The sequence below is a fragment of the Nerophis ophidion genome, linkage group LG09 (genome assembly GCF_033978795.1).
Source record: "Nerophis ophidion isolate RoL-2023_Sa linkage group LG09, RoL_Noph_v1.0, whole genome shotgun sequence".
Lineage (NCBI taxonomy): Eukaryota > Metazoa > Chordata > Actinopteri > Syngnathiformes > Syngnathidae > Nerophis > Nerophis ophidion.
In genome coordinates this window covers 63,523,073-63,543,747 of record NC_084619.1, presented here as the reverse complement: position 1 = coordinate 63,543,747, position 20,675 = coordinate 63,523,073, and the positions used below count along the sequence as shown (strand labels likewise).

At 40.6% G+C, this 20,675-nt stretch overlaps 1 protein-coding gene across 3 annotated transcripts in view; it reads left to right on the top strand.

The window, feature by feature from the left end:
• Positions 1 to 20,675, top strand: part of LOC133559624 (disintegrin and metalloproteinase domain-containing protein 12-like) — a 158,286-nt gene that overhangs the window by 129,699 nt on the left and 7,912 nt on the right. For all 3 annotated transcript variants that reach the window (XR_009808209.1, XM_061911558.1, XM_061911557.1), the window contains exons 13-19: positions 1,600 to 1,689; positions 3,520 to 3,715; positions 3,788 to 3,896; positions 5,905 to 6,103; positions 8,761 to 8,838; positions 12,998 to 13,106; positions 13,270 to 13,408. Coding sequence is in view for 2 of the 3 variants with exons in the window: in XM_061911558.1 (XP_061767542.1) it covers positions 1,600 to 1,689; positions 3,520 to 3,715; positions 3,788 to 3,896; positions 5,905 to 6,103; positions 8,761 to 8,838; positions 12,998 to 13,106; positions 13,270 to 13,408 (920 nt within the window). In the remaining variant the exon portion in view is untranslated. The remainder of the gene's footprint in view (positions 1 to 1,599; positions 1,690 to 3,519; positions 3,716 to 3,787; positions 3,897 to 5,904; positions 6,104 to 8,760; positions 8,839 to 12,997; positions 13,107 to 13,269; positions 13,409 to 20,675) is intronic.

Sequence of the window (20,675 nt, the reverse complement as noted above, 5' to 3'; positions counted from 1 at the left end):
TATTAATACACCGTTTTTTAATGCTTTTTTTTTTTTCAAAACAAAAGTGTCAAAAAAAATGGTAAGTTGCAATAATTTGACCTTGTAATTCTTTAAATTACTGTAATTCGTAAATAAATAAAAAAGTACCGCTGTTTTTATGGTTAAAAAATAAATAAGGCTGCTCAGTTGCCAGAATTTTACATTACTTTTTTTTTACTTTAAATAAAAAAATGCAATTTTACTGTAAAATTGAAATTTGTTTTTTACTGTGAATAAAAAACTGCAATTTTACTGCAAAATTTACATTTTTTTACTGTAAATAAAAAATGCAATTTTACTCTAAAATCTACATTTTTTTTTACTGTAAATAAAAAATACAATTTTACTGTAAAATGTACTTTTGTTTTTTTAATGTAAATAAAGAAATGCAATTTTACTGTAAATGTTACATTTGTATTTTACTGTAAAATTAGATTTTTTTAACAGTAAAAAAAATGCAATTTTACTGTAAAATGTAAATTTATTTTTTTTACTGTAAATAAAAAAATGCAATTAAACTGAAAAATGTACATGAGTTTTTTAGTGTTAATGAAAAAAATGCAATTTTAATGTAAAATTGACATTTGTTTTTACTGTGAATAAAAAAACTGCAATTTTACCGTAAAATGTACTTCTTTTTTTACTGTAAATAAAAAATGCAATTTTACTATAAAATCTACATTTTATTTTATACTGTAAATAAAAAATTAACTTTCACTGTAAAATGTACATTTGTTTTTTTTGTGTAAACAAAAATGAAATTTTACTGTAAATATTACATTTGTTTTTTACTGTAAGAATGCAATTTTACTGTAAAATTATTTTTTTACTGTAATTGAAAAAATGCAATTATACTGAAAAATTTACATACGTTTTTTTCACTCAAAATGAAAAAATGCAATTTTACTGTAAAATTTACATTTGTTTTTTTACTGTAAATAAAAAGATAAAATTTTACTCTAAAATTTACATTTTTTTTTTTCACTGTGAATAAAAAACGCAATTTTACTGTAAAATGTACTTTTTTTTACTGTAAATTAAAAAAAATGCAATTTAACAGTAAAGTTTTGGCACCTGAGCTGCCAGTTTGTTTGTTTTTTTTTACTCGGGTTTTCCCACCGGCCAGAATCTGGGCAGTAGTCTGGGAACCGCTGATTTTCAGTATCATTTATACATTGATACTACACTAGCTATCGATAGCATCGACATCTGGATTGATCACTCCTACTCGTGTGCTTTCCCATTCCTTTTCCCTGGGTCCTCCAGTGATAATGTACTTGGAAGAAACTTAGTTTATTTACACTGTGGATAGACAACACGTTCGTTGGAGGTTCCCGGAATTGATGCGACTCCTGAATGTGTGTAACAATGTTGTGATGTAATAGTGTGTACATTTATTTTGAAGGAATCTTTCAGGCGAGTACAATCTTTAGCATGTAAACACCGGGACACAGCTGCGGTACGGATTATTTAAAAATGGCAAATATCGGCCACCAATCGGGAAATCTTTAAAAGAAATGATTTGTTGTTCTCCCGTTTGCTGCTCATAACCTTATCCACTTCCTGTTTGCTTGTTAGGAATGTTCCAACCCGTGCTGCAACGCCACCACGTGCACGCTGAAAGGAGACGCCGTGTGCGCCCACGGACAGTGCTGTGAAGACTGCCAGGTGACGCTTGTTCAATACCTGCAAGTAGGACAACAACTAGGTTCCGGTACCAAAATGTATGTCCATACTTTTCCAAACAAAGGGAACTACGTCATATTACATATAGACCTGCCATTATTTAGGATTAGATTACATTAGATTAGCTTTTCTGACATTATATTACAACCCCGTTTCCATATGAGTTGGGAATTTGTGTTAGATGTAAATATAAACGGAATAAAATGATTTGCAAATCCTTTTCATCCCATATTCAGTTGAATATGCTACAAAGAAAAGATATTTGATGTTCAAACTCATACATTTTATTTTTTTTTGCAAATAATAATTAACTTAGAATTTCATGGCTGCAACACGTGCCAAAGTAGTTGGGAAAGGGCATGTTCACCACTGTGTTACATCACCTTTTCTTTTAACAACACTCAATAAACGTTTGGGAACTGAGGAAACTAATTGTTGAAGCTTTGAAAGTGGAATTCTTTCCCATTCTTGTTTCATGTAGAGCTTCAGTCCTTCAACAGTCTCCGCTGTCGTATTTTACGCTTCATAATGCGCCCAGTCTCGACTGCAGGCGGGCCAGGAAAGTACCTGCACTCTTTATCTACGAAACCACCTTGTAACACGTGGCTTGGCATTGTCTTGTTGAAATAAGCAGGGGCGTCCATGATAAGGTTGCTTGGATGACAACATATGTTGCTCCAAAACCTGTATGGACCTTTCAGCATTAATGGTGCCTTCACAGATGTGTAAGTTACCCATGCCTTGGGCACTAATACACCCTCACACCATCACAGATGCTGGCTTTTGAACTTTGAGCCTATAACAATCTGGATGGTTATTCTCCTCTTTGTTCTGCAGGACACTACGTCCACAGTTTCCAAATATAATTTGAAATGTGGACTCGTCAGACCACGGAACACCTTTCCACTTTGCATCAGTCCATCTTAGGTGAGCTCGGGCCCAGCGGCGTTCCTTGGTCTTGTTGATAAATGGGTTTTGCTTTGCATAGTAGAGTTTTAACTTGCACTTACAGATGTAGCGACCAACTGTAGTTATTGACAGTGGTTTTATGAAGTGTTCCCGAGCCCATGTGGTGATATCCTTTACATGCTGATGTCGGTTTTTGATGCGGTACAGCCAGAGGGATCAAAAGTCCGTAATATCGTCGCTTACGTGCAGTGAATTCTCCAGATTCTATGAACCTTTTGATGATTTTACGGACCGTAGATGGTAAAATCCCTAAATTCCTTGCAATAGCTCGTCGAGAAACGTTCTAAAACTGTTCGACAATTTGCTTACAAAGTGGTGACCCTCGCCCCATCCTTGTTTGCGAATTACTTAGCATGTCATTTTATACCCTATCATGGCACCCACCTGTTCCCAATTAGCCTGCACACCTGAGGGATGTTCCAAATAAGTGTTTGATGAGCATTCCTCAACTTTATCAGTATTTATTGCCAACCTTTCCCAACTTCTTTGTCACGTGTTGCTGGCATCGAATTCTAAAGTTAATGATTATTTGCAAAAAAAAAAAAAGTCTATCAGTTTGAACATCAAATATGTTGTCTTTGTAGCATATTCAACTGAATGTGGCTTGAAAAGGATTTGCAAATCATTGTATTCTGTTTACACAGTAGATAGATTAACGGGTCCGCTTGTGTCCTGCAAAACTAACAATAAATACATTCTGACCGTAAGGCCCAGTAAAGTGAAGTATTTAAATGTTTACCTAATGCCAGTATAGTACCCATTTTCAATGAGTTAGTATGGCGGCACTTTATTAGTACCGGTATACTTTTACCCCGGTCTTACATCTCCTGTTTACACGCGCAGCTCAAACCGGCGGGCACCGTGTGTCGGGAGTCGGGCAACTCCTGCGACCTGCCCGAGTTCTGCACGGGCGCCGCCCCTCACTGCCCGGCCAACGTCTACCTCCACGACGGCCACGCCTGCCACCGCGTGGAGGGCCACTGCTACAACGGCATCTGTCAGACCCACGAGCAGCAGTGCATCACCCTGTGGGGCCCAGGTAGTCCCGTCTCCTCGTCTCGCCCGCGGCCCCTCGCCCGGGTTTGACTTACCGGACTGGTGTGGTGCGCAGGAGCCAAGCCGGCACCGGGGATCTGCTTCGAGCGCGTCAACTCGGCGGGGGATCCTTACGGGAACTGCGGGAAGGATTCCAAAGGCTCCTTCGCCAAGTGCGACGCAAGGTGGGACTGGAGACTGGATAGGAGCGTGGGAATTACTGGGAGGAAAAATCAGGATTAGTCTTGCTTAGGCTGCTGCCCCCGCGACCCACCTGGGATAAGCGGAAGAAGATGAATAGATAGTTAGGGATCGAATGTCCCTTTGGGACTGAGGACCTATTGTATTTCTAAGGTTTTATTATCTTTGAGCTGTAATTTGACCTCCTTAACATGCTTCAAATTTCACCAAATTTTACACACACATCAGGACTGGGGAAAATTGCCATCTAATAAAAAACAAACCCTAAAACTCAAAATTGCGCTCTAGCGCCCCCTAGGAAAAAACACGGACAAAACTGCTTGTAACTTCCGTTAGGAATGTCGTAGAGACATGAAACAAAAACCTCTATGTAGTTCTGACTTAGACCTAGATTTCATACACTAACTTCCTTCAGCAAAAACCAACAGGAAGTTGGAAAAAAACCCTTCAAAACAAAAGTTTCCTAAAAAATGTCATTTTTGCCTCTTTGAGCTGTAATTTGACCCACTTAACATGCTTCAAAACTCACCAAATTTGACACACACATCAGGACTGGCGAAAATTGCCATCTATTAAAAATCCAAACCCCAAAACTCAAAATTGCCCTCTAGCGCCCCCTAGGAAAAAACACAGACCAAACCACTAGTAACTTCCGTTAGTAATGTCATAGAGACATGAAACAAAAACCTCTATGTAGGTCTGACTTAGACCTACATTTCATCAATTGACATCCTTTAGCAAAAATCAACAGGAAGTTGGCAAAAACCCCTTTAAAACAAATTTTTCCTAAAAAAAATGTAATTTTTGCCTCTTTGAGCTGTAATTTGACCCCCTTACCATGCTTCATAACTCACCAAATTTTACACACACATCAGGACTGGCAAAAATTGCCATCTAATAAAAAACCAAACCCCAAAACTCAAAATTGCGCTCTAGCGCCCCCTAGGAAAAAACACAGACAAGACTGCTTGTAATTTCCGTTAGGAATGTCATAGAGACATGAAACGAAAACCTTTATGTAGGTCTGACTTAGACCTACATTTCATAAAATGACATCCTTCAGCAAAAATCATCAGGAAGTTGGCAAACACCCCTTCAAAACAAAAGTTTCCTTAAAAAAATATTTTTTGTCTCTTTGAGCTGTAATTTGACCCCCTTAAAATGCACCAAACTGGACACACACATCAGGACTGGCGAAAATTGCGATCTAATAAAAAAACCAAACCCCAAAACTTAAAATTGCTCTCTAGCGCCCCATAGGAATAAAACAAAGACAAAACTGCTCGTAGGAAGGAAACACAGACAAAACTGCTTGTAACTTCCGGTAGGAATGTCGTAGGGACATGAAACAAAAACATCTATGCAGGTCTCACTTAGAACTACATTTCATTGATTGACATCCTTAAGCAAAAATCAACAGGAAGTTGGCAATTACCCCTTCAAAATAAAGGTTTTGTAAAAAACGGTCACCTTTTATTAAACATTATCTCCTCTGAGCGCGTTTCTTGTGTCAACTTCAAACCCGCAAAGTAAAGAGATTGAACCCTTCTGATTAAAAGTTGACGAAAGAGTTTTTCTAACTGCTCCGGTTTTGAATTTATGAACTTTCAAAGAACTGCTGCGCTGCTGCCGTCTCAAGATGGTTGCTTAAAAGCAGGAAGCACCAGCGTGACCACACAATGCAGAGAAGGTAGGCACTGTGTAGGTAAAGATATGTTGACTGGGTGAAAGAAGGAGGCACCAGTTTGACTCCAGGATATAGAGAAGGTAGGTCATGTGCAGGTAAAGATATGTTGTCTGGGTGATGGCAGGAAGCACCAGCATGTATGGGTTAAAGAAAGAAGCATCAGTGTGACCCCAGGATGCAGGGAGGGTAGGTAAAGTGCAGGTAAAGATATGTTGAATGGGTAAAGGCAGGAAACACCAGCAAAACTCGGTCCCGTTCATCGCTGCTTGCAGCTTTAATTTTAATTTGTGTGTGTGTGTGTCCAGAGATGCAAAATGTGGAAAGATCCAGTGCCAGGGCGGCGCCAACCGGCCCGTGATCGGAACCAACGCCGTTTCCATAGAAACCAACATCCCGCTCCAAGAGGGGGGCCGCATCCTGTGCCGGGGGACGCACGTGTACCTGGGGGACGACATGCCAGACCCCGGTCTGGTCCTGGCCGGCACCAAGTGCGGAGACGGCAGGGTGAGGCAAATGAAAGACCGTTGTTTTATAGTAGTCACTACATCACATAAAACCTCTTCTCACTCCGGCGCTTACCAAAGGCATGCGGTAAATTTAGGCCTGCGCTTCAAAAATTGAGTGTGATGTAAGGATACCATCATGTAAAGCACATTTAATAAAAAAAACGTTATTATGGTCTTACCTTTACTTATAATTGAAGTCCTTGTGCAGCTCCTTCTGATCAAGAGCATCGATAACTTCTTTATTGAAGTCTTCCTTATCTTTCTTCAGTTTTAAAAGTCTCTCTGTCTCGATGGAGATCTTCCTTTATTACCTCCTGCTTCGATTGAAAGTCCGGTTTAGAAAACTGTTTTATTTTAGATATGTAATCCTCCATGTTAAAAGTGCAAGCGAGAGGAAAAAATAAACGATCGCTGCTCACTCTTGCTGCTTGTTGTCACTTCTTCTGCAGCCGAGTAGTCGCAAGAAGGATCACTAGCGCCCTCTACCACCAGTAGGCGGGAGTCATTTAATGACTCATATTTGACACACGCAGCTACGGTATATTAATAAAACATAGCTGCTTACTGTTCTTTTTAGCATATTCAATAGCTTGGACCTAAAATCTTACTGAATAGCTCTCAATCTTTTTCCCTTTATGCAATTTCAAATGATTGAAATCAGCCTCCTCCATTTTGAAAATGATGACAGGTGAAGTGTCACTCGTGACGTGACGAGTTTGACCCGGTGGAAATTCTAAACATGCGCGAATAAAAATAATACTTTGCGAAACGAGTTTGACCCGGCAGTAATTCTAGGCAGGCGCATACTGGATACCCGGCGGCAATTTAAGGAAATAGGGTATTGTTTTTCACTATGTAAAAGCATTTTGAGTCACTAGAGAAAAAGCGCTATATAAAAATAATTCACTTCACTTCACTAGTCTTTGGTATGACTCGGCTGGGGTTCGGACTCGCGACATACCAATGTCAGGGCAGACACTCTAACCCAGGGGTCACCAACGCGGTGCCCGTAAGGACCAGATGAGTCGCCCGCTGGACTGTTCTAAAAATAGCTCAAATAGCAGCACTTACCAGTGAGCTGCCTCTCTTTTTTAAATTGTATTTATTTACTTGCAAGCTGGTCTCGCTTTGCTCGACATTTTTAATTCTAAGAGAGACAAAACTCAAATAGAATTTGAAAATCCAAGAAAATATTTTAAAGACTTGGTCTTCACTTGTTTAAATAAATTCATTTATTTTTTTACTTTGCTTCTTATAACTTTCAGAAAGACAATTTTAGAGAAAAAATACAACCTTAAAAATTATTTTAGGATTTTTAAACACATATACCTTTTTACCTTTTAAATTCCTTCCTCTTCTTTCCTGACAATTTGAATCAATGTTCAAGTATATTTATTTTTTTTATTGTAAAGAATAATAAATACATTTTAATGTAATTCTTCATTTTAGCTTCTGTTTTTTCGACGAGGAATATTTGTGAAATATTTCTTCAAACTTATTATGATTAAAATAAAAATAAAAATATTCCGGCAAATCTAGAAAATCTGTAGAATCCAATTTAAATCTTATTTCAAAGTCTTTTGAATTTATTTTAAAATGTTTGCTCTGGAAAATCTAGAAGAAATAATGATTTGTGTTTGTTAGAAATATAGCTTGGTCCAATTTGTTATATATTCTAATAAAGTGCAGATTGAATTTTAACCTATTTAAAACATGACATCAATATTCTAAAATTAATCTGAATAAGGAAAAAATGACTAATGATGTTCCATCAATTCTTTTTTTAATTTTTTCAAAAAGATTCGAATAGTTTTTCTCTTCTTTTTTTTTTCGGTTGAATTTTGAATTTTAAAGAGTCGAAATTGAAGATAAACTGTTTCAAAATTAAATTTTCATTTTTTTCCTGTTTTCTTCTCTTTTAAACCGTTCAATTAAGTTTTTTTTCATCATTTATTCTCTTCAAAAAAACCTTCCGAAAAAGGAAAAAAAATGTTCGACGGAATGAGGCGGGATAGCTCGGTTGGTAGAGCAGCCGTGCCAGCAACTTGAGGGTTGCAGGTTCGATTCCCGCTTCCGCCATCCTAGTCACTGCCGTTGTGTCCTTGGGCAAGACACTTTACCCACCTGCTCCCAGTGCCACCCACACTGGTTTAAATGTAACTTAGATATTGGGTTTCACTATGTAAAGCGCTTTGAGTCACTAGATAAAAGTGCTATATAAATATAATTCACTTCACTTCACACATGACAGACAGAAATACCCATTTTTATATATATAAATTTATTCATTAAAGGTAAATTGAGCAAATTGGCTATTTCTGGCACTTTATTTAAGTGTGTATCAAACTGGTAGCCCTTCGCATTAATCAGTACCCAAGAAGTAGCTCTTGGTTTCAAAAAGGTTGGTGACCCCCGCTCTAACCACAAAGCCACTGAGGAGGGTTTTTTTTGGTGGGATAGTGCACCAATTCGTCACGTTTCATGTGTCAGGTAAACCATGAGAAAGGGGCCGTGTGAAGCCCCTCCCTGCTGTACTAGTGTACATTCCTATAGTTCTCACAAATGAACGGGTGGAGTAAACCAGACCTTGTTGCCTTTTTGGGGTATTGATAGAGTTTTTGAGCCTCCTGACCTTCTGGTCTTGCCACTCTGCAGGTGTGTCTGAATCGCCAGTGTCAGAACATCAGCGTCTTCGGCGTGCAGGAGTGCTCAGGAAAGTGCAACGGACGTGGGGTGAGTGCCACACCTGGCAACGTTTTACATTTCAGGGTGTGGGGTATTTGAACCAGACCTCACCACGTCCTGAAAACACTGAGATCCCAGCTTTATTCTGAAGATTATTCTCCTATTCTGCAGTGCAAAACATAATATCTGTTCCTGCTTTTCTTCTGGTTAGGATAATAAAACGGTGTATTTTTTTCGGGCCGAGATGCATTCTTAGGAATTGTCTTCAAGTTATCCATCTTTCTCGCGCCGCCGTTGTGCGCAACCAACCGTGCTTTACTGGAAATGCTTTTATTTTGAAGCCTGACTTTTTACAGGCTGCAGGTTGGGATTTATGCCGATGTCGACTGAGTGTTGTTTTTTTAAGACGATAGAAAAAAAAGACCTAAATACGGGAATTTCCTGGGGAAAAGCAGGAGGGTTGACATTAAGGGTAGGGGAAATTGTTGCCTCGGACATGGACGATGAACATCAAAATATGGATTATTTATGTAGGGTTTGTAACATACACTGTAAAAGAAAAAAAAATATATATGTATAAGTAGATTTTACTTAAAATAAAAGGGTACTGTTTGACCAGTTACACAAACACAAACAAAGTGGCTGGGGAGAGAGAAGTCTGGGCTTCCCTGCTTAGGCTGCTGCCCCCGCGACCTGACCTCGGATAAGCGGAAGAAGATGGGTGGATGACCATAGATTTTATGCTAAATAAAAGTTTACTGTAAAAATATTAGTGGTACTGTTTTACCATTTACAAAAAAAACCTGGTAGCTGAGTTGCCAGAATTTTAATCCATCCATTTTCCACCACTTGTGCCTTTTTTTTTCCTTTTTTTTTTTTTGGAAGGAATGTTAAAATGTACAAAGACGATAGAAAAAGAAGACCAAAATACGGGAATTTCCTGGGGAAACGCAGGAGGGTTGACATTTAGGGTGGGGGAAATTGATGATGAACATCAAAATATGGATTATTTATGTAGTTTATATTTACATACACTGTAAAAAAAAAAAAAATATATATATATATATATATATATATATATATATATATATATATAAAAGTAGCTTTTACTTAAAATAAAATAAAATAATAAAAATAAATTACAATGAAATAAAAGGGTACCGTTATACAATTTAAGGTAATGTAATAAAAAAATAATTAACAGATTTTACGCTAAATAAACTTTTTACTGTAAAAATATTAGTGCCACTGTTTTACTATTTACCATAATTCACTGTAAAAACACACGCAAATGTTACCTTAAAAAAATGGGTATCTGAGTTGCCAGAATTTTACCATAAAATTACAGTAATACCCATCTATCCATTTTCTACCACTTCTCATTTTTTTCATTTTTTTTTTTTTTTTTTAAAGGAATGTTAAAATGTACGAAGACAATAGAAAAAAAAGACCAAAATACGGGAATTTCCTGGGGAAAAGCAGGAGGGTTGACATTAAGGGTGGGGGAAATTGACGATGAACATCAAAATATGGTTTATTTATGTACAGTGTATATTTACATTCACTGTAAAAAAATATATATATATATATATATATGATTTTACTTTGGGGCGGCATAGCTCGGTTGGTAGAGCGGCCGTGCCAGCAACTTGAGGGTTGCAGGTTCGATCCCCGCTTCTGCCATCCTAGTCACTGCCGTTGTGTCCTTGGGCAAGACACTTTACCCACCTGCTCCCAGTGCCACCCACACTGGTTTAAAAAATGTAACTTAGATATTGGGTTTCACAATGTAAAGCGCTTTGAGTCACTTTGAGAAAAGCGCTATATAAATATAATTCACTTCACTTCACTAAAAATAAAATTATAAAAATAAATAAAATAAAAGGGTACTGTTTTACCATTTTAGGTAATGTAATGAAAAAACAATTAACAGATTTTATGCTAAAAAAACTAAAAATACTGTAAAAATATTAGTGCCACTGTTTTTCCATTTACAGTAATTCACTGTAAAAACACCTGCATATTTTACCATTAAAAAAAAAATGGTAGCTGAGTTGCCAGAATTTTACCATAAAATTACAGTAATACCCATCCATTCATTTTTCTACCGCTTGCCCCTTATTTAATTTTTTTTTTTTTTTTTTTTTTTAAGGAATGTTAAAATATACGAAGACGATAGAAAAAAGACCAAAATAAAGGAATGTTCTGGGGAAAAGCAGGAGGGTTGACATTAAAGGTGGGGGAAATTGTTGCCATGGACATGGACATCAAAATATGGATTATTTATGTACGGTTTGTAACATACACTGTAAAAAAAAAAAAAAAAAGTACCGTATTTTTCCGAATATAAGTCGCACCTGCTGAAAATGCATAATAAAGAAGGAAAAACACACATATACGTCGCACTGGAGTATAAGTCGCATTTTTTGGGGAAATGTATTTGATAAAATCCAACACCAAGAATAGACATTTGAAAGGCAATTTAATATAAATAAAGAATAGTGAACAACAGGCTGAATAAGTGTACGTTATATGAGGCATAAATAACCAACTGAGAAGGTGCCTGGTATGTTAACCTAACATATTATGGTAAGAGTCATTCAAATAACTAGAACATATAGAACATGCTATACCTTTACCAAACAATCTGTTACTCCTAATCGATAAATCCCATGAAACCTTATACGTCTAGTCTCTTACGTGCATGAGCTAAATAATATTATTTGATATTTTACGGTAATGTGTTAATAATTTCACACAAGTCGCTCCTGAGTATAAGTCGCACCATTGGCCAAACTATGAAAAAAACATCCGGTTCTAAAGTGCAAAGATGGGAAGCCATGCTAATCGCTAAGCTAATCTTGACCCGATGTGAACCACAGCTCACTTTCTTCCGTCTTCATTTGGCGGTAGATCTAGAAGGAGGCGTGATTATATTGGCTCCGGAAGAACATTCCCGGCTTTTTTTTATTTTTATGTATTAAGTCATAAAGCTGCCACACATCTTCCCTCCCTCCGGGCGCCCCTTAACCCCGCGGCAAGGCAGCTTCCATCCAGCCAGGCTTCAACGTCTGCGTGGAAGTTGAAAAACCCCCTTAGCAGCTGCACGAGTCCTCCTCCTTCCAAAATCACAATGACAGCTGGCCCGCGTTAGCTCGCCGGGGAACCCCCCGGCAGGCTCCACAGGATGGACTTTGCACATGTTTCAGCTAGCATGACAGCCGTATTTCCAGAAAGCTCAGTGAAGATTCTGACATTTTGCCCATAATGGTCTTTTATGAACAAGTTTGTTGCACAACACAGCAGCAACTAAACCAATGTTGTAGTGCAGATCATTATAAAAAAAACACATATGAAAAATTGTCTATCTATGATTGGCCATAGCACACATACACATGTTACATAGAATCCACAAAACTTGCAACAGAGAGGGAGAGGGAGCAATGAAGGCAGGCTGGCCATAGCACACATAAACATGTTACAAAGAATCAACAAAACCTGCAACAGATGGGAGGGAAAGGGAGCAACGAAGGTAGGCTGGCCATAGCACACCAAAACATGTTAGATAGAATCAACAAAACTTGACACAGAGAGGGAGCAACGAAGGAAGACTGGCCATAAAATACATAAACATGTTACATAGAATCAACAAACCTTGCAACAGGTGAGGGAAAGGGAGCAACGGACGCAGGCTGGCCATAGCACACATAAACATACTGTATTACGTAGAATCAACAAAACTTGCAACTGAGGGGAGGGAAAGGGAGCAATGGAGGCAGGCTGGCCATAGCACACAAACATGTTACATATAATCAACAAAACCTGCAACCGAGGGGAGGGAATGGGAGCAACGGAGGTAGGCTGGCCATAGCACACCAAAACATGTTAGATAGAATCAACAAAACTTGCAACAGAGAGGGAACAACGAAGGCAGGCTGGCCATAAGACACATAAACATGTTACGTAGAATCAACAAAACTTGCAACAGGTGAGGGAAAGGGAGCAACGGAGGCAGGCTGGCCATAGCACACATAAACATACTGTATTACGTAGAATCAACAAAACTTGCAACAGAGGGGAGGGAAAGGGAGCAACGGAGGCAGGCTTTTTTTCAGAAAGGTCCCGGTTGAATGACCACCCGCTTGCCTTTTGATGCTATTTATTGTGGCAGCGTTTGCGTAACACTTAGGTGTGTGTTTGATTGCAGGTGTGCAACAACAAGAACAACTGCCACTGCGAAGCGCACTGGGCGCCCCCGTTCTGCGAGGGGGCGGGCTTCGGGGGCAGCATCGACAGCGGGCCGACCAGACTGGCAGGTTTGCGTTGGAGCATTTCCTTCCTAACCCGCATGTCACACATGTCTCCTTCTCCGTCTCTTTATGAATAACCTCACCACTCCCAGTGCACCCTAGCATAGAATACGAGCTGGTAGAGCAGACGAGTGTGCGTTAACGTGCGTCTTGTCCCGTGTGGTCTCAGCCCACAGCCTGGCCGTCACCGTGGCCGTCCTGGGGGCCACCAGCGGCCTTCTGCTGGCCAGCGCCCTCGTCTTCCTGAAGAGGAAGACTCTGCTGCGCCTGCTCTTCACCAACAAGAAGAGCACCTTGGAGAAGCTGAGGTATGTCGTGTCATCGGAACTAGAAAGTGAAATTCCGGTCTGAAATGCTTGAATGTCTAAAGTGAGCGGAGTGTGTGGATGCTGGAACGCTTCGAATCGGATGAAAAATGAGGGATATGGAGAAGTTTGTATATTGTCCATTCATTTTCAATTGGGGGAAATTCCTGGTAATTCCGGGTAATCAGGGAATTTTCGGAACCAGAACTGGTTTGAATGTCCAAGGTGAGTGGAGTGTGTGGATGTTGGAACGCTTTGAATCTTAAGAGGAATGAGGCGTATGGAGAGGTTTGTATATTGCCCATACATTTTAAATGGGGGGAAATTCCTGGTAATTAGGGAATTTTCGGAACCGTAACTGGCTTGAATGTCCAGGGAGAGTGGAGTGTGTGGATGTTGGAACGCTTCGAATGGGATGAGAAATGTGGAATAGGGAGAGGTTTGTATATTGCCCATTCATTTTCAATGAAGGAAAATTCCTGGTAAATCCGAGTAAAAAGGGAATTTTCGGAACCGGAACTGGCTTGAATGTCCAGGGTGAGTGGAGTGTGTGGATATTGGAACGCTTTGAATCGGATGAGAAATGAGGGGTATGGAGAGGTTTGTATATTGCCCATACATTTTAAATGGGGAGAAATTCCTGGTAATTCTGGGTAATCAGGGAATTTTTGGAACCAGAACTGGCTTGAATGTCCAGGGTGAGTGGAGTGTGTGGATGTTGGATCACTTCGAATCGGATGAGAAATATGGAATATGGAAAAGGTTTGTATATTGCCCATTCATTTTCAATGAAGGAAAATTCCTGGTAATTCCGGGTAATCAGGGAATTTTCGGAACCGGAACTGGCTTGAATTTCCAAGGTGAGTGAAGTGTGTGGATGTTGGAACGCTTCGAATCGGATGAGAAATGTAAGATATGGAGAGGTTTGTATATTGTCCATACATTTTAAATGAGGGAAATTCCTGGTAATTCTGGGTAATCGGGGAATTTTTGGAACAGAAACTGGCTTGAATGTCCAAGGTGAGTGGAGTGTGTGGATGTTGGAACGCTTCGAATCGGATTAGAAATGAGGAATATGGAGAGGTTTGTATACTGCCCATTCATTTTCTAAGGGGGGAAATTCCTGGTAATTCCGGGTAATCAGGGAATTTTCGTAACTGGAACTGGCTTGAATGTCCAAGGTGAGTGGAGTGTGTGGATGTTGGAACGCTTTGAATCGGATGAGAAATGTGGAATATGGAGAGGTTTGTATATTGCCCATACATTTTAAATGGGGAGAAAATCCTGGTAATTTTTGGTAATCAAGGAATTTTTGGAACCAGAACTGGCTTGAATGTCCAAGGTGAGTGGAGTGTGTGGATGTTGGAACGCTTTGAATCAGATGAGAAATGTGGAATATGGAGAGGTTTGTATATTGCCCATTCATTTTCAATTGGGGGAAATTCCTGGTAATTCCGGGTAATCAGGGAATTTTCGGAACCAGAACTGGTTTGAATGTCCAAGGTGAGTGGAGTGTGTGGATGTTGGAACGCTTTGAATCTTAAGAGAAATGAGGCGTATGGAGAGGTTTGTATATTGCCCATACATTTTAAATGGGGGGAAATTCCTGGTAATTAGGGAATTTTCGGAACCGTAACTGGCTTGAATGTCCAGGGAGAGTGGAGTGTGTGGATGTTGGAACGCTTCGAATGGGATGAGAAATGTGGAATAGGGAGAGGTTTGTATATTGCCCATTCATTTTCAATGAAGGAAAATTCCTGGTAAATCAGAGTAAAAAAGGGAATTTTCGGAACCGGGACTGGCTTGAATGTCCAGGGTGAGTGGAGTGTGTGGATATTGGAACGCTTTGAATCGGAAGAGAAATGAGGGGTATGGAGAGGTTTGTATATTGCCCATACATTTTAAATGGGGAGAAATTTCTGGTAATTCTGGGTAATCAGGGAATTTTTGGAACCAGAACTGGCTTGAATGTCCAGGGTGAGTGGAGTGTGTGGATGTTGGATCACTTCGAATCGGATGAGAAATATGGAATATGGAAAAGGTTTGGATATTGCCCATTCATTTTCAATGAAGGAACATTCCTGGTAATTCCGGGTAATCAGGAAATTTTCGGAACCGGAACTGGCTTGAATGTCCAAGGTGAGTGAAGTGTGTGGATGTTGGAACGCTTCGAATCGGATGAGAAATGTAAGATATGGAGAGGTTTGTATATTGTCCATACATTTTAAATGAGGGAAATTCCTGGTAATTCTGGGTAATCAGGGAATTTTTGGAACAGAAACTGGCTTGAATGTCCAAGGTGAGTGGAGTGTGTGGATGTTGGAACGCTTCGAATCGGATAAGAAATGAGGAATATGGAGAGGTTTGTATACTGCCCATTCATTTTCTAAGGGGGGAAATTCCTGGTAATTCCGGGTAATCAGGGAATTTTCGTAACTGGAACTGGCTTGAATGTCCAAGGTGAGTGGAGTGTGTGGATGTTGGAACGCTTTGAATCGGATGAGAAATGTGGAATATGGAGAGGTTTGTATATTGCCCATACATTTTAAATGGGGAGAAAATCCTGGTAATTTTTGGTAATCAAGGAATTTTTGGAACCAGAACTGGCTTGAATGTCCAAGGTGAGTGGAGTGTGTGGATGTTGGAACGCTTTGAATCAGATGAGAAATGTGGAATATGGAGAGGTTTGTATATTGTCCATTCATTTTCAATGGGGGAAATTCCTGGTAATTTTGGAATATCAGGGAATTTTCTGAACCGAAAGTGGCTTGAATGTCCAGGGAGACTGGAGTGTGTGGATGTTGGAACGATTCAAATTGGTTGAGAAATGTGGAATATGGAGAGGTTTGTATATTGCCCATACATTTTAAATGGGTAGAAAATCCTGGTAATTCCGGGTAATCAGGGAATTTTTGGAACCAGAACTGGCTTGAATGTCCAGGGTGAGTGGAGTGTGTGGATGTTGGATCACTTCGAATCGGATGAGAAATATGGAATATGGAAAAGGTTTGTATATTGCCCATTCATTTTCAATGAAGGAAAATTCCTGGTAATTCCGGGTAATCAGGGAATTTTCGGAACCGGAACTGGCTTGAATGTCCAAGGTGAGTGAAGTGTGTGGATGTTGGAACGCTTCGAATCGGATGAGAAATGTAAGATATGGAGAGGTTTGTATATTGTCCATACATTTTAAATTAGGGAAATTCCTGGTAATTCTGGGTAATCAGGGAATTTTCGGAACAGAAACTGGCTTGAATGTCCAAGGTGAGTGGAGTGTGTGGATGTTGGAACGCTTCGAATCGGATTAGAAATGAGGAATATGGAGATGTTTGTATACTGCCCATTCATTTTCTAAGGGCGGAAATTCCTGGTAATTCCGGGTAATCAGGGAATTTTCGGAACTGGAACTGGCTTGAATGTCCAAGGTGAGTGGAGTGTGTGGATGTTGGAACGCTTTGAATCGGATGAGAAATGTGGAATATGGAGAGGTTTGTATATTGCCCATACATTTTAAATGGGGAGAAAATCCTGGTAATTTTTGGTAATCAAGGAATTTTTGGAACCAGAACTGGCTTGAATGTCCAAGGTGAGTGGATTGGTGTGGATATTCAAACGCTTTGAATCGGAAGAGAAATGAGGGGTATGGAGAGGTTTGTATACTGCCCATTCATTTTCAATGGGGGGTATTTCCTGGTAATTAGGGAATTTTCGGAACCGGAACTGGCTTGAATCTCCAGGGAGAGTGGAGTGTGTGGATGTTGGAACGCTTCGAATGGGATGAGAAATGTGGAATATGGAGAGGTTTGTATATTGCCCATTCATTTTCAATGAAGGAAAATTCCTGGTAAATCCGAGTAAAAAGGGAATTTTCGGAACCGAAACTGGCTTTGAATGTCCAAGGTGAGTGGAGTGTGTGGATGTTGGAATGCTTCGAATGGGATGAGAAATGTGGGATATGGAGAGGTTTGTATATTGCCCATTCATTTTTCAATGGGGGTAAATTCCTGGTAATTTTGGGTAATCAGGGAATTTTCGGAACCGGAACTGGCTTGAATGTCCAAGGTGAGTGAAGTGTGTGGATGTTGGAACGCTTCAAATCGGATGAGAAATGTGGAATATGGGGAGGTTTATATATTGCCCATTCCTTTTCGATGGGGGAAATTCCTGGTAATTTTGGGTAACCAGGGAATTTTCGGAACCGGAACTGTCTTGAATGTCCAGGGAGAGTGGAGTGTGTGGATGTTGGAACGCTTCGAATGGGATGAGAAATGTGGAATATGGAGAGGTTTGTATATTGCCCATTCATTTTCAATGAAGGAAAATTCCTGGTAAATCCGAGTAAAAAGGGAATTTTCGGAACCGAAACTGGCTTTGAATGTCCAAGGTGAGTGGAGTGTGTGGATGTTGGAATGCTTCGAATGGGATGAGAAATGTGGGATATGGAGAGGTTTGTATATTGCCCATTCATTTTTCAATGGGGGTAAATTCCTGGTAATTTTGGGTAATCAGGGAATTTTCGGAACCGGAACTGGCTTGAATGTCCAAGGTGAGTGAAGTGTGTGGATGTTGGAACGCTTCAAATCGGATGAGAAATGTGGAATATGGGGAGGTTTATATATTGCCCATTCCTTTTCGATGGGGGAAATTCCTGGTAATTTTGGGTAACCAGGGAATTTTCGGAACCGGAACTGTCTTGAATGTCCAGGGAGAGTGGAGTGTGTGGATGTTGGAACGATTCAAATTGGTTGAGAAATGTGGAATATGGAGTCATTTCCCAGTCTTTGTCGATGGGGAGAAAATTACCGGAAATTCCAGGAATACTGGAAATTTGGGGAAAGAGAAAACATGTTTTATGTTTGATGTATCGGAAGAGTAATGTGGGTGGATGGATGGATGAAAGGTCGGAATCGGGTAAAGAATTGCGCAGAATTTTGGGCATTGTAGAAGTGTGGATACGTTCATTCATTTGAATGGGAATTTCCTGGAATTGTGGGAAAAACAGGATTTTTTTTTTAAAATATAGATAATACCACACTTCTCCTACATCAGGGGTCGGCAACCCAAAATGTTGAAAGAGCCATATTGGTCCAAAAATACAAAAACAAATCTGTCTGGAGCCGCAAAAAAATAAAAGCCATATTACATACAGATAGTGTCATGAGATATAAATTGAATTATGAGGACTTAAAGGAAACTAAATGAGCTCAAATATACCAACAAATGAGGCATAAGGATGCAATATGTACATACAGCTAGCCTAAATAGCATGTTAGCATCGATTAGCTTACAGTCACCAAATATGTCTGATTAGCACACTCCACATAAGTCAATATTGTCCACAAAACTCACCTTTGTGCATTCATGCACAACGTTATAAGTTTGGTGGACAAAATGAGACAGAAAAAGAAGTGGCATAAATCACGTCCTAGAAAGTCGGAGAAAGTTATACATGTAAACAAACCACGGTGCGTTCAAAATGGATACATGGATGATACAGCAGAGGATTGGGAAAATGTCATGTGGTCAGATGAAACCAAAATACGACTTTTTGGTATCAACTCAACTCGTCGTGTTTGGAGGAAGAAGAATACTGAGTTGCATCCCAAGAACACCAAACCTACTGTGAAGCATGGGGGTGGAAACATCATGCTTTGGGGCTGTTTTTCTGCCAAGGGGACAGGACGATTGATACGTGTTAAAGGGGAACATTATCACCAGACCTATGTAAGCGTCAATATATACCTTGATGGTGCAGAAAAAAGACCATATATTTTTTTAACCGATTTCCGAACTCTTAATGGGTGAATTTTGGGGAATTAAACGCCTTTCTGTTTATCTCGCTTGAGGCCATGATGTCAGAATGTGACGTCGCCGAGGTAATACAGCCGCCATTTTAATTTTCAACACATTACAAACACCAGGTCTCAGCTCTGTTCTTTTCCGTTTTTTTGACTATTTTTTGGAACCTTGGAGACATCATGCCTCGTGGGTGTGTTGTCGGAGGGTGTAACAACACTAACAGGGAGGGATTCAAGTTGCACCACTGGTCCGAAGAGGCCAAAGTGTCTGCCGCCAGACCCCCATTGAATGTGCCAGAGTGTCTCCACATTTTACCGGCGATGCTAAGGCAGACAGTCTTGTTTGACAAGACTCTGCAGCATCGCGTGGACATCGGGGGCGGTATGTCTGGATTGGCAGACCGGGGTGGTGGTCCCTCTCTTTAAGAAGGGGGACCGGAGGGTGTGTTCCAACTATTGTGGGATCACACTCCTCAGCCTTCCCGGTAAGGTTTATTCAGGTGTACTGGAGAGGAGGCTTCGCCGGATAGTCGAACCTCGGATTCAGGAGGAACAGTGTGGTTTTCGTCCTGGTCGTGGAACTGTGGACCAGCTCTATACTCTCGGCAGGGTTCTTGAGGGTGCATGGGAGTTTGCCCAACCAGTCTACATGTGCTTTGTGGACTTGGAGAAGGCATTCGACCGTGTCCCTCGGGAAGTCCTGTGGGGAGTGCTCAGAGAGTATGGGGTATCGGAATGTCTTATTGTGGCAGTCCGATCCCTGTATGATCAGTGTCAGAGCTTGGTCCGCATTGTTGGCAGTAAGTCGGACACGTTTCCAGTGAGGGTTGGACTCCGCCAAGGCTGTCCTTTGTCACCCATTCTGTTCATAACTTTTATGGACAGAATTTCTAGGCGCAGTCAAGGCGTTGAGGGGTTCCGGTTTGGTGGCCACGGGATTAGGTCTGTGCTTTTTGCAGATGATGTAGTCCTGATGGCTTCATCTGGCCGGGATCTTCAGCTCTCACTGGATCGGTTCGCAGCCGAGTGTGAAGCGACCGGAATGAGAATCAGCACCTCCAAGTCCGAGTCCATGGTTCTCGCCCGGAAAAGGGTGGAGTGCCATCTCCGGGTTGGGGAGGAGACCCTGCCCCAAGTGGAGGAGTTCAAGTACCTAGGAGTCTTGTTCACGAGTGGGGGAAGAGTTGATCGTGAGATCGACAGGCGGATCGGTGCGGCGTCTTCAGTAATGCGGACGTTGTACCGATCCGTTGTGGTGAAGAAGGAGCTGAGCCGGAAGGCAAAGCTCTCAATTTACCGGTCGATCTACGTTCCCATCCTCACCTATGGTCATGAGCTTTGGGTCATGACCGAAAGGATAAGATCACGGGTACAAGCGGCCGAAATGAGTTTCCTCCGCCGGGTGGCGGGGCTCTCCCTTAGAGATAGGGTGAGAAGCTCTGCCATCCGGGAGGGGCTCAACGTAAAGCCGC